At 34.4% G+C, this 14,124-nt stretch overlaps 1 protein-coding gene across 3 annotated transcripts; it reads left to right on the top strand.

The window, feature by feature from the left end:
- The first annotated feature begins 218 nt into the window (after positions 1-218).
- On the top strand, positions 219-5,466 carry LOC115993611 (bet1-like SNARE 1-1). 3 transcript variants are annotated; one of them, XM_031117548.1, is made up of 6 exons: positions 219-387; positions 963-1,110; positions 2,702-2,758; positions 2,847-2,906; positions 3,002-3,087; positions 5,112-5,466. In XM_031117548.1, exons 1-6 carry the CDS (start codon positions 374-376, stop codon positions 5,137-5,139), a joined length of 393 nt encoding a protein of 130 aa, XP_030973408.1. In that variant the 5' UTR covers positions 219-373; the 3' UTR covers positions 5,140-5,466. The 3 variants fall into 3 exon arrangements, with proteins under 3 accessions (XP_030973408.1, XP_030973409.1, XP_030973410.1); XM_031117549.1 differs by having other exon boundaries at positions 238-387; positions 5,234-5,466; XM_031117550.1 differs by lacking the exon at positions 5,112-5,466 and adding an exon at positions 4,343-5,105 and having other exon boundaries at positions 239-387.
- The last annotated feature ends 8,658 nt before the right edge of the window (positions 5,467-14,124 follow it).

Raw genomic sequence — 14,124 nt, 5'->3', positions numbered from 1 at the left:
ATATGGACACTTAACGGGTATCAAAATTAAGGTTTCTATGGTTAAAATTTTCGAGTAGGGTCCGGATATACCATACCCAAATCCTGTCCATGGGCATCCCTGGCCTGTAACTATTGAATTAAAAAAAAAAAAATCCTCACAAACTCACCGGTCCATAAGATATTTGAATGGGCTTTAGAATCTGTTTAAATGGGCCTAAACATCAATTCCCCGTAAAAGAAAGCGAAACTGCAAAACTCAGCTTTAAACTCCTTTGGTTTCCTCCCTCAGGCCTCACTCACTGCTCAGCAACCAAATGGAGCCGCGGCTTAAAACCATTCATCTCTGACACTCGCTCAGCTATATTCGTGAAACGCTGATTCACACAAGCAAAATGAGTTACAGAAGGTTCGCTTCCCAATCACTAAATATTCCTTTGATCATTTTTTTATTTGGATTTCTACACTTCGTTTCTCATTCATTTTCAAGATCTACATTTCAAACAATATAACTGTGTCCGATTATTGTACTTCTTTTTACTATATTTCTTTCTTAATTTATGTTTTTTTTAGCGATTTTAGTAAATTGAAAACGCAGTCATTCGCATATTGTTGAAGTTAGCTTTTGAATTTTATTTTTTTAAAAAAAATTATGTATAATTGTTTAGAATTGTGATTAATTTGGCCAATCTCGTTTATTAATTAATTTGATTTCGTAAGCATCTTTCTCATTAGTGTTGCATATGCTGAAGCAAGACTGAGTTGTAAGAAAATTCAATTGTAAAAAATTCACTGTTAATTCAAAATTCTACAGCTAATTTTGATGTTTATTTCAATTGAATGTATTCAATTCTCACTTCTGTTTGTTACTTGGTTTTGTGGAATTCGCTTTGAAGCATTTGTTGTTAGATAGGGAATCTTCATAGTTGTTGTGGTGTAATTGTTCAATTTTTTAAAATTATGGCATGATCTGTTTCTGTGCAGGGAGCACCGTGGTTCGAGATCCTCTCTCTTTGATGGCCTTGAGGAAGGCGGTCTAAGCGCGTCCTCCTCGTACTCCCACGAAACTAATGATCATGACAATGAAAGAGCTGTGGAGAGTTTGCAAGACAGGGTTTTATTACTTAAGAGAGTAAGTTTTATCTAGGAAAGTGGATGATTAGCGTTGGAGAGTTCTTCAGCATTTAGTCCATTACACTTTTCTAACTCTAATGACAGTTGTATGTTTGTCTCCAAATTTACGCCGTACTTCTCCTTAAGTGGATCATCGGTTGTTTTAGTGGTCTCATAGTTGCAATGAAGTCTTGTAACCTTGTTGTACTATTTTTATTTTAGTGCTTGATTGTTGCTATTATTAAATATGTTTTGTTTATCAAATTGTTCCAACGGCTCTAAAAAACACAATCGATGCATCTGGAGTTAAGAATTTTGATTGAATTTACTTCCAAATGTGGGAGAGACACATTCCATTTGTTGAGACATGAAAAGACCCTTACACCATTCCTGACTTTAGGAGGGAATGGACACCTTATTATTTTGAGTAGAGTTTTGTGCTGTTCCTTTCTAACTGAGACCTATTCTTTGACCGGTTTTATGGGCATAGAAAGCAATTTACACACCCCCACACCACCAAAACCCTTGGAAAAAGAAAAAACCACCACCAGAAGGTTGAGAGAGGAATGGGAGGAAGACAATTTGTGGAAAGGGCTTTCTTCTTCTTCTTAATTCTTTTTAATTAGTATTGCGACTTTTCTTCTAGTTGATTATCCTTTTAGAAGTAATTATTATTTTTTATTCCTATTATACGTGTAAAGTCTCTACGATGTTAATACATTGTTGATTGAGGTGATATGCTTTGCACTTTTGTACACTTGACAATGGCAATAGCACATGCTTCTTTACATAGTTTCCAATCAACGTTTCTGACTGAAGCATTAGCAAGTTCTTTTGCTCAAGGCATAAGTGGAGTTGCAAATTTTTTAGGGCATCTTGATTCTGGCCTCTATTTAAGTTTCCATTGGAGTCAAAGTAGCACTCTTTGGTCATCACTCTTATCAAATGTTGGTTCAATTAGTATTTCCAAGTTATTAACTTCTTTTGTACACATCACTATAAAGCTAATATAGTTAGTAACATGTAGAGAAGTTTCACATTGCTCAATCACAAAACTTGTTGGATAAAACACTTTGATGCATAGCCAAGAGTCTTGTAGTTCAACTGGTTGGCACATTTTGGTGTTTCCAAAGGAGATAGTCGGAGTTCAAATCCCCCCTCCCCCAATTATCGAATTATCAAAATAAAATACTCTGATGCATAGATTGTCTAGAATATTGGTGCAGGGGACTAACAGAAAGAGTTTAAAAGGTTCCCTGGAAACACGAGCAATGTTTTCAACAAAATTGCATGGTTTCACCATGGACATTTCATCCTGTCCATAGATGTGCCAAGATACTCTCCAACAGATGTATTCGTTTAAGTTTCTTTGTCACTACCCATCACATATTCAAACAACCCCTCCCCCAGAGAAAAAAAAGGGTATCAGCATACCTTTATGCAGGTTGTTGTATGCTTTCTTACTTGCATGTGATTCTACAAATGTTCCTGCTTTGTGAAACTAAGTTGGTATATTAATGTAATTGCTTAGAGAAAGGATTAGCAAATGCTTTTTAGATTTATAATCTCTTCATAGAACAACTCTTGATGTATATATTACTCATTGTCAGGTAACGGGTGATATACACGAGGAAGTGGAAAGCCATAATCGTTTGCTTGATCGTATGGTAAGCAAATTACTGAGACCCCTATTTGAGTGATTTTTATTTTTTTATTTTTACACTTATGTTTTAGATCAATTAAATGTAAAATCAGGGCAATGACATGGATTCATCAAGGGGTGTGATGTCAGGAACCATGGATCGATTCAAGATGGTACATGAACTAGATATGCTTTATTATGTTGCTGTTATATATATTACCACATCTTTTCGATTATGGTTGATTAAGATGATATCTTTGCTATGCAGGTATTTGAGAAGAAATCTAACCGGAGAATGTGTACTCTTGTTATGTGCTTTGTGGTTTCCTTCTTAATTATATTATATCTCATCAGGTAAATGGCTCAACTATGGTATATATTGTCAATTGCAATATCAGTGCCATGCATTTCAAAATGGATATGACCATATACGCCTATGTAAATTCGTTATTTCTATTGCCATCCACTGTGTATATACTTATTAGTGCCATAAATGATGGATTTTTTTTTTTTTTTTTTAAATGATGGTTGTGCCTCTTTTTATTTTTTATTTATTTAAATATTTACACTAGATTTATGTTTTATTATTTTTCTTAAAGCATTCCTAATATCCATAGTTCCATGTGCCATGTTGTCATCTCCAGAAAACAAACCAACACCCAACCCATTACTTGGAACTCCTTAACTTTATCCCTCTCAACTATGCCAAAAACACAAAGCGGCAGCTCCACCCCCTCAACAGCTCACACCTCTCACCCAATATTAGTAAAAGCGTCAAGTGGACTGGCGCACAAAATGTAAATGCGGGCCTAATTGGAGTAAAGTGCACATTTTTCAAATTTAATGTATAATGGCCACTAGTAGAAATTTTTATAACATTTTTTTATTGGTAAGAAACATACACCCAATGGGTCTTTAATCCACGAACTTGCCCTCCATCCCATTATTATGTGATGAGGATGTACCTGTGAACTATAGCTCATTGGAAAAATAATAATATGTTTTGCCTATTAGCTCAAAAGGATAGTGCAATTGTACAAAGTTTATAAGTTCAATTTTTAAATAAATTATTTCAATTACTCAAATTTTTTTATAAAGTAAATTTTAAAAGGATTATACATGGACAAAATAATAATATTCTAGTAATATAAATTTTAATCTTACATTTATATACAATTATCTTGTGCTTTATAAAAATCCATAACTGTGATAGCAATGATCAAAATGAAGTTTATGGTTTAAAAAATATATATCTAAAAGGCAAAGACCAAAAAGCACAAGAATAGTAAATTATACTTGTTCATGTCTTTTGATATGTAAGCAAAAAAATATTTGTATATTACAACACCTTAATAATAGTGTTTGTCTGATAATCCATGGTTCTTGTTATTTCTTTCAGGATTGAGCAATTAATTTTAATGATTCATAAATAATTTTAGCAAAAGATCTAAAAATTGCACTTAGGCGTGCTTCGTGCTTCTTCAAAAAACACTAGGCACACATCATATGAGCTTCACTTTGGCCAATTGAAGTGCATATATCTTTGAGGTTTTTTGCTATGGTGTGCCTAAATGTGCTACTAACAACACTGGTCTCACCAAATACGCAGTTGAAGTGCCAAACCCATCTTAATGCAATCAAAACCGAACAGCCCCAAATAACATCTATTGCTGCCAGTCATCAACGCACTCATCTTCATCATCAAAACCCAACCACCCTTGGCCTGTGGCCAAAGTCAACCTTGAACAGTTGGCCAAAACAATGACTTGACACTCCACTAACTCCAGTAACGCTATTGATGAGCACTAGCAGTGCCGCCTGGTCCTTGAATTTGCCAATATATGAGTTGAGGATCAGCTTGAGAGTTGAGAGTGAGTTTTCAAAAAATATGACAATAAAAACTTTTAATCCTATATTGTCCTAAAATGCAAGTTAGCTTTTTCAGCCAGGACAGACCAAAAGAACCCTATTTTTAAACTGGTATGTCTGGTAAGTGTACGGATTGGTGGCTTGTACAATAAATTCTACTGGTTCCGGTATGTACAGTATTTGTAACTTAGTTTGGGGCTTCATAAGCTGTATGCTTTGATAATTCAATGCATGAAAAGGCATTGGTGAGGAGCTTGCAAGCCATTTAGGTCTTCATTAGCTGTGCTCCTTAACAATTCCATGCATGCTATGTTAAAGCTACAAACCTGTTTTACACCTATGAAGAGCTTTGTGCTCATAAATGCTTTAATCAATCAATATAGTGATGAAGGTTTTTAGTACAAATTTGCTTGCATGATAAATGAGACATCAAGGGGAAATAGGTGTTGTAGTTTGCATGGCTTGAACAAATCTGTGCTGTTGATGCTGATTAGCTTATTTCTTTGCAGGATGCTCAGATATTTCACTCTTGGTTAAAGTAGAATTATACGAATCCATTCTGCCCCTAGACATCAGTTGTTGAAGAGTACAATCTTGTGCATAAAGGTCTATTAATACTTTTTTCTTTCAGGAAGAAACTGACAAATGGCTAAGTCATGGTTTCTCAGCAACTCCGCTACAAATTTAAGTAGTCGCCAGTGGCTTAAAGTGTATCACGTGTCTGTATGGTGGTGATTTGTATCCCGCTTGAGCATTTATCAAAGTTAGAATGAGAATGAATCTTGAGAACTTTTTGGTATGCTGCATTTATATTTTGTACAGTAATAGATAAGGACATAATTAATTCTGCCCTTCATGGGAAAACTTCCTTCTTGCCAAATATTAGACATCTTATCACCAAGCTTATTAGACTCCAATTGGTTTTTGATATAGGTAGGATTTTAACCCTATATTTCTTATTCAACAACAAAAATTTTTACCAGTTGAGCTTGAGAAAATTACCTAATCAACTAGGCTATAGTTTAGACCCCCTAAATTTTAATTGTGGCTAAGTTAATTTAGGCTAATCTAATAATTAATGCAAAATTACGTGATTAACCAAATTAACTAAGCATTGAAATAACAATTGCACGGATAAACATTTTTAAGCAATGCAATAAAGATAAAGAGCAGAAAGTAATGAGAAGCAAACCCAAGAAAAACACTTGATGTGTTTTTGAAGAGGAAACCTAAGTATCCTATGAAAAATCTCTATGTGGTTATCGCTGAATAATCCACTAATAAGAATAGTTGCAATGCATGGATACAGCAAAGACCCTTCAAGTCTAAACTACTCAAGGTACTTAAGTTCTCCAAGTTCTTGCTCACAACCATGACTTCTTGGAATCTTTTTTATGTATCAGGTGTGATATTTTTTTAATACATGTTGGATTAAATTGGAACAATATTTCTTAAAATTTGTGTTCGTGTTTGTGATTATGATTTATTTGTTGATAAGATCCCTTTTGGATAGTTTTGACTTGGATGGTTTTGGAAGCAAATAATAAGGAAGTTTGTTTGGCTAAGGAGTTTGGGGTGGCTACACTTCTGGGGGTGGCCAAGAGAGCAACAAAAAACCCTACCTCACGTGTTAATCTAAGTGATTCATCTCAACTTAAAAAATCACTTAACTCCCTTGAAGCTAAATCTCTCCATTCAGAACCTAATCATGTAACTTCTACTTGGACACGCAGAGAAAGAAAAACAAAGGGCAACACGGCAGGGACTTATCAACCTCCTGGAAAAAAGAGAGTTACAAGAATAGAGGTAGACCTACCTGCAATGTCGGCAAAAAGATTTCAGGTTGACCCCAGGAACGAAAAATCACCTTCAATAGTGGCGGGAGCTGTTGTTCAGCTCCGCCAACAGCAATGAGTTGTTTAGTGTGGAATTGTCGCGGGCTTGGGAACCTGCGTATAGGGAGGGAGCTTGTTGAAATCATACGGGCAAAAGATCCCGCTGTGGTGTTTTTAGCTGAGACACTTATAGATGATGCAAGGCTAGAGTTTGTTTAGAGTAGGTGGGTTGATCGTGAAATATGGAATTTCAGGTCTGAGGTGGAATTTATGGATGTCAAGGAGCTGTTGTCTTGGCTGATTGTAGAAGGGAAGTCACTAGAACTGTTTGCATACACAGCTTGGATGGTGTAGAATCAAAGAAATAAAACCCGATTGCACTTACAAGTTGTTTTGCTTCATCAAGTGGCAGAACGTGCAAAGGAAGTGTTGGCACAGTACTGAGAGAATTTGCAGGTTTCAAATGCCCAGGTAATAACCAATGGCAGTGGAGGGACGAGGTGGGGATGCCTGCCAGCTAGGTTGGTGAAAATAAATTTTGATGGTGCGGTTTTTGGTGCATCTAATATGTCCGGTATTGGAGTGGTGATATAGGATAGTAATGGGGCTATTTTGGATTCTTGCTCACAAAAAATCCCTCAAGCATACAAGGCTGAAGAGATTGAGGTGTTGTCAGCCCTCAAGGCATTGTCTTTTGCGTTTGAGTTGGGATTTTGAAGTACTATCCTTGAAGGTGATTCTCTTGGACTGATTCAAGCTTTGAAGTTAGAGGAGCATAGCTTATCACCAACAGGTTTACTGATTGAAGATGTGAAAGTGTTTGCTAACAATTTTGTAAGATTGTTGTATTCTCACATTAAGAGAAACGGCAATAAGGTTGCTTATAGTCTGGCTAAAAATGCATTATGCATACCAGATTTTCAAGTATGGATGGAAGATGTCCCATCATATTTTGTTTCGATTTTACAATTGGATATAGTTGAATTACATTAATAAATCCACCAGTTTCCTTCTTAAAAAAAAAAAAAAAAAAAAAAAATCAAATCGACAATGGGTGAGAAAGCTCTCAACTCATCAAGGTTGGTTGGAGTGACCAATTGACCTTCAACCCAAATTCAACCGACTTGTGAGCACTCCTAGTTAGGAGCTTTCTATGAGATAATCTCATTTAAGGTAAGAGTCATGGATTTCCATGCTGTTGGTGTTCATCATAACACCTTAAGAGACTTTTCCATTAAAAAAAAAAAAAAAAAAAAAAACACCTTAAGAGACTTTGCAAATTCTACGGGGTTTGTTGTAAATCCTTACCAAACTCGTTTGAGTAAAATTAAATTTCCACCAACCAATGCTCAACATGTGGCAAAAAGGAAAGAACAATTGCAAAGAAGACACGTCTAGCAACTGGGTAGAAACTAGAAAGAGACATACGAAACACATGCTTATTATGTGGCAGCCATGCATTGGATGAGAGAGTATTTATTATTACTTAAAATTTAAAAAGTACAAGGATTTGAGTTTGGTTAGGGAACGGCTCTAATAATCAAAGAGAGCTAAATAGTATCTTGCAAGTTGCCTAGAAATCTATTTTAGCAAGTCACCTTAAGATGCAATATTGTAATGTAATAAAGAATAAATATTGGAAAAAGACGTGATTTCGCAAAAATGAATAGATATATATATCTATTTTTTTAACAGTTTTCACAAGAAAATATATCTTCCCTTGCCCTTGAAGGAAGGCTTTTTTTTTTGCTGAAACGTTTTCTATATTTTTATAGTTAGGATCGATGCTACATACTTATTCAAAAATAGAATATGAAATGACTCACTATTCACCTGGTTTTGGGGCATGTTTTTAGATCTCGCATTTTATTTGAAATCCTCATTCTTTATTGGAATTTGTAATACATATATGATTAGACATATATGGAGTTAATGATCGCTTGTATTTGTCCACGGAATCCCTAATTCAAATTGAAATGTACAATGATTTAGTAGAATATTCTTTTTCTTAAAAAAATGTGCACTTTTCTGTATCAGCATTTCCCCAAAATAGGAACAAAAATAAGCAAATCTATTCTATAACCGATAAGTACCAATACGCAATGGTAGAGGGGATTGATCCCACTTTAATTTTCTCTGAGTGAAGACATACTCATTTGTTCATATCATTCCAAAGACCCATTCGTTTCATAAATTTTTTCCTTTAGTCATAATCATTCGGTTTTCTTTTTTTATGTTATTGTTATGAACTTATTTAATTTATGGATAAACTATGATAAAAGGCTAATCTTATTAAGACTATAAACCCGTTGTTATGCTTCCACATCAAAGTAAGATATCGTACTTAATTTTTTTTCTTTCATTTTATGCCTATTGGTGTTCCAAAAGTATCCCGAAGAAACGTGTTCAACAAAAACTAACAATAGCTGCTAGAATAGAATACAAGTATAAAATATAAATAATGGTTTCATTTGAGAAGAAGGCACATTAGACGCCATCTTTATTTTTTATATTTGTTTTTGTTTTAATTATATTTTATCCTTTGTAATATTTTTAAGATAAATGAGATCATTAAATTTTCATCTCCTACACATTAGCTCTTCGGTTGGCAGAACATACCAAACAACCTTTCACGTAAGCAGCTTGAATCTTACATGAAGCTTTAACTTTCATTGGTGCTTCCACCCATGCATGATTATTGAGGGGACCCGAATTTAACAGCCTATGGTGTTGATCCAAAATTTAACACCCTAGGGCCTAGGCCTAGGGTCCAAATCAATTTGTAATGAAGATTTGATGATGAGAGGTTGATTTTTTTTTTTTTTTTTTGAGAAACTGAGAGGTTGATTTTTCAAATGCCAATAACAGTGGCTGGCTCATGAAGCTTTAACTTTCATTGGTGCTTCCACCCATGCATGATTATTGAGGGGACCCGAATTTAACAGCCTATGGTGTTGATCCAAAATTTAACACCCTAGGGCCTAGGCCTAGGGTCCAAATCAATTTGTAATGAAGATTTGATGATGAGAGGTTGATTTTTCAAATGCTAATAACAGTGGCTGGCTTAAGAAGTTCATTTAGGTTACTTAGGTACCAGTTTTGCCCATCTAGAGTTTTATAATTCTGCTACCTAGCTAGCAAAGTTTATCTCAGGGGCGGGTGAGATCTTCTTGACAATGAGATGAAAATTAGAAGGGATGGAAGCCAAGCCACAGGTCCTCCCAAACGTAAATGGTTGTATTTGAGCCTAATAAATAACAAGCATGCTTTGATAAGTTCTTTGCTATTTCAATTCTCCTCCAACACTAAGAACAAGTATGCATCTTCAGCTTTCAAGAAAATTACGAATACTCCCTTCAAGAAAATCTCTCAAGCTAGCATCAATAAAAGAGCTTATTGACTAGGGAATAGCAAGGAAGGTCATGCTATATATAGCTAAGGCTGAGAGCCTATATTTGATCAATGTTAATTCATTATTCATGTAGCTGTTTGCGTTAAAACCTTTGGCACGGCTTTGGGGGTATTGGGGAGAATCTATTATCAGCTATTTAGCGATAGGCCTTGGCAGCTAGCACCAAAGGAACGTAAACAGGGAGACGAGCAAAAAAAAAAAAAAAAAAAAAGAAGGAACCCACAGAGGTTGAGCTAAACTTTTTCCTTTAATGACCATTTCGAAATCAAGATCAGACCTGAGAGCTTGAACTGTAGGAGTTACCAATCAACATTGTATTGGCAATAAAGCATGAGTATTGGCCAAATAATTATGAACAAAGTTTTTCTCCAAACTAGTTTGGAGAGAAACTTTCAAACTTCTCATATTTTTTTTTTTTGGTGTGAATTTTGAAAATCTAATCGTTGAATTTCATATTCCTTATGTTCTTAACATGCATATCAAATTTCGTTCAAATTAGATATTATTTACTATTTAATCAATTAACTTATTTTTTATATATAACTTTAGATTACAAAAACTTGAAATTATAACATTTATTTAATGACGTAGCAATTGATTTTTGATTTTCTTGAAATTTTGTAAGCATTAAGGATGTAATAAGAACATGCAATCTAACAGTTAGATTTTCAAAATTCACATTCAATATAAATATATACGATGAGTTTGTAGAGTTACTTTCAAATTAGTTTGGAGAGAAATTTTGTTCAATAATTATTTACCTGAGATAAAAATGCAATTTTCGACACAGTGGCGATTCCAGGAATTTTGTTTAGAGCGTCATTAAGAAACTTAAATTAAAAAAATTTTAATAAAAAGAAAATTTGAATATATTGAGTTATCAATAAAAAAAAAAAAGTTTTACAATTTCTTTCTACAAGTTTTTAAATTTTAAATTGTTACATGATAGTTCATAATGAGTATTTATTACCAATGTGGGTAACTATGACCATTTTATTTTGTTAAGTTTGTCTAATGTTTTGTTTTTCTTTTGTTTGTTTGACAAACTTAACAAAATAAAATGGTCATAGTTACCCATATTGGTAATAAATACTCATTATGAACTATCATGTAATAATTTAAAATTTAAAACTTTGTAGAAGGAAATTGTAAAACTTCATAAAAAATAGCATCCTCATACAAAGCTTCCATAGCTGGTGGAGGAGATACAAATCATCTAAAATATTTCTAGCATGTTGTGCAAGCACATGTGCAACCTTATTTCCACCTCTCCTCATGCAGTAAATACTCACCCAATATAGACCACAGATTAAATGGTGAATATCATCCACCACATTTCCTATCATTGTTTTTATAAACATATTTTAAACTAAATGACTAAACTCAACTCATTGGTTCTATATTAATTATGATGCACAGAACCATACTCATTCATACAAAAAATAATATACTACGTGTCTACTTAACCAATCGAATGCTTGAACAATCACTAACTTCACAATTTTTTTCTTGAATTTTTCTAACTTTATAAAAAAAATTATTGTAATATGATAACAATACACACACATGTAACAAACTCTCTCTATTTCCTAATTATTAAATTATATAAAGTTATATTATATCTATACTGTACACACAAACATCCACACAAATAACATTATGTGATTGTTTGGATCCACGTTTGTGAGATTATTTCAGCGTTTGTGTTTAAAACTCAGATGGGACCCACGCTATAGTAGACAAAATAAACGTTGATATGAGAAACGCAGGAATGAGCGAACAAAAGCGTTTGCATTTGGCGTTTCCAAATGGTGGGACCCATGGCTACAGAAAAATGCATTAAACGCCAAGACTCAAGAAGAAAAAACGCTAGCTTTTTTCTTCAGTGAAGACCGAAATAGTAGAGGATCATCCAAGAAGGTTCGCCGGCGTTGGACTGGGTTCTTTTTAAGGTTGTACAGGCACTGCTCGCCATCGACAAAACTAGTCGGAGTCGAACCAATCTGCCCACCTCAAACCTCCACCGCAGGTGTTAGGCACGGTGGTCGGCAGTGATTTTCAAGCATTGAAGTCGGCCGGTACGGTTGTCGGCAAAGGTTTTTGGATTCCGATGAACACCGAACTGCATCGATTTGCTTATATATATACAAAACTTGAGATTTCCACCCCCTTCAAGTCAAATCTAAGATTTCCATCCCCACCCACAACACAAAACCCACCACCATTTCAGCTTTTTATCTTCAAGCACCTTTGTTTTTGCTGCCACCCAGGTCAGATCTTCAAGTTGTTGTCTCTACCTCCATTGCCTGGTGGTCGATTACTCAATTAGACTTCGCAGGTGAGTCAATCGACGGTTAGTCCCAAGAATCTTGAGCTTGTTTGGGTTTTAATATTTGGGTCTGTAATGGGTTTTGAATCTTTTGATATTTAGATTTGATCTAAGTTTTGATTTGTGGTTTGAATCCTTGAGTTTTTTGGGTTTGATTTTGGTTTTAGATATCTCCTTCTCTCTGTGTGTGTGATAGACAGGTGGACATCGACTACCGCGCCGACTGGAACCGCCACCGGCGTTGAACTGGGTTGTCTTCCTCTGTGGATTTCTTTGGTGGGTGTGAACTTCTCTTCTCAAAGATAGGCGTTAGGGTGGGAGAGGAGTGAAAAAAAAAAAAAAAAAATCATTTGCGTTTTTTAGCTGAGCTACAGTACCCGTATTAAAAAATAATCATCTGCGTTTTTCACTTATTTGCTACAGTGTTTTCAGTTTTCAGCAAAATAAGTTGTATCCAAACGGACCCTATAACAAAAAGTAATGCACACAATCAATATTAGACATACTCAAACACATAATATATATATATATATATATATATATAGGCAAAACTTAAAGAAAGTCAAATTAGAATTTCAAATTAGAATCCAATTTACGCCATATGTGTAGATTTATATGAGGTAATTTTATGACACGTGTACAATCTAATTATTTTTAATTTTGCTGTCAAATGTAGAAGCCAATGAGACGAAATTTATAACACATTAAACATTCATGCTTTGGGAATTGGTAATACCAATCTAAATCCGTTGGACCTACTTCGTGATAATACAACTGTGAACTGTGAAGCATGTATAAAAACACACAATTATCCATCTCTCTGTGGTCGGGTAGTCTCTCTCTTATATTCATTACCCTTATTACGTAATCTAAAAAAAGAGATTAGAGAGAATATTTTTTACCATCCATACAAATTCAGAGGTTTTTTCTTCACACATATGCCTATCATGTTACAAAATGACCCACCATAAAACTACAACCCTGAGGGTTTTTTTTTTTTAAGCTGCGAAACTTCCATTCACCATTAGAGATTGAAGATTCAAAAGTGTGGATGGATCTTTTGGATAAACATCGTCACCAAAGTTCATCTTTCTGTGTAATTTTTCCATTTAGATTCCCTTAATTGATATAGTGATGGGTTTGTGTGTGTGAACCTACATTGAGTCAGTACTAACATTTTTTGGAATCCTCTAGTCCTTTCTTGATGATTGACTTCTCTTGCAGCTATCAGTCTTGCACGAAGGTGGCTTTTGACCAATTTGGTGTGACATCCTTTGAATAATAAGACTCCTCCTTTGCCTTTTGTAGATTGTACTGAAAACAATTTTTGGCACGTGGGAAGAATATCCAATGTCAACCTTGTGAATTCTTAAACCTATTAATTAGTCCCCTTTATGGCAAACACCTCTCTCTTAGTAGCTTCATGGCTGCCAATTCAGTTTCATATTACTCTATTTTGGCTTATAGTTGTTCTACTTTTGAACATTTTTTTTACTTAAGTTTGACTGCAGTGCCAAATGTCTCTAAAGTTTTATTTACTTAAGAACCACTTAATTGTATGGATTAAATTACCCTTTCAATATATGCATGATTGCGACTGTAACTTGTGTATTGTAGCAATGGATAATTTGATCAAAGTTTGTCTCTATTTCTATTGCAGCTACACTTATTTTGGAGGAACTAAGAGTGACAATTTTTATCAATATCTATGAACCCACCAATTACCAACCTAATTTGGATAAGTCTTAACCCTATCCATTTGAATATTTGGTTTAAATGGGTAAAGACCTATTAGGTTATTTAATTATATAGGTCTTAATGGATAAACCCACTAATACCCACTAAAACCTATCTAAAATTTAAATAAATAACATAGAATCTAAATTTCTAGAAATGACTGAAATACCATGAGAACTTAAAAATAACCAAAATACCCCACGAAACCT

The sequence above is a fragment of the Quercus lobata genome, chromosome 6 (assembly GCF_001633185.2).
Source record: "Quercus lobata isolate SW786 chromosome 6, ValleyOak3.0 Primary Assembly, whole genome shotgun sequence".
NCBI classification, from domain to species: domain Eukaryota; kingdom Viridiplantae; phylum Streptophyta; class Magnoliopsida; order Fagales; family Fagaceae; genus Quercus; species Quercus lobata.
Note: the sequence above shows the minus strand (reverse complement) of the source record. Positions and strands in the feature narration are given on the sequence as shown.

Excerpts from the sequence above, each read along its gene's own strand:
- LOC115993611 (XM_031117548.1), top strand. Across the intron at positions 2,759-2,846 it reads ATCGTTTGCTTGATCGTATG|GGCAATGACATGGATTCATC; the intron begins GTAAGCAAATTA and ends ATGTAAAATCAG. Across the intron at positions 3,088-5,111 it reads ATTATATTATATCTCATCAG|GATGCTCAGATATTTCACTC; the intron begins GTAAATGGCTCA and ends ATTTCTTTGCAG.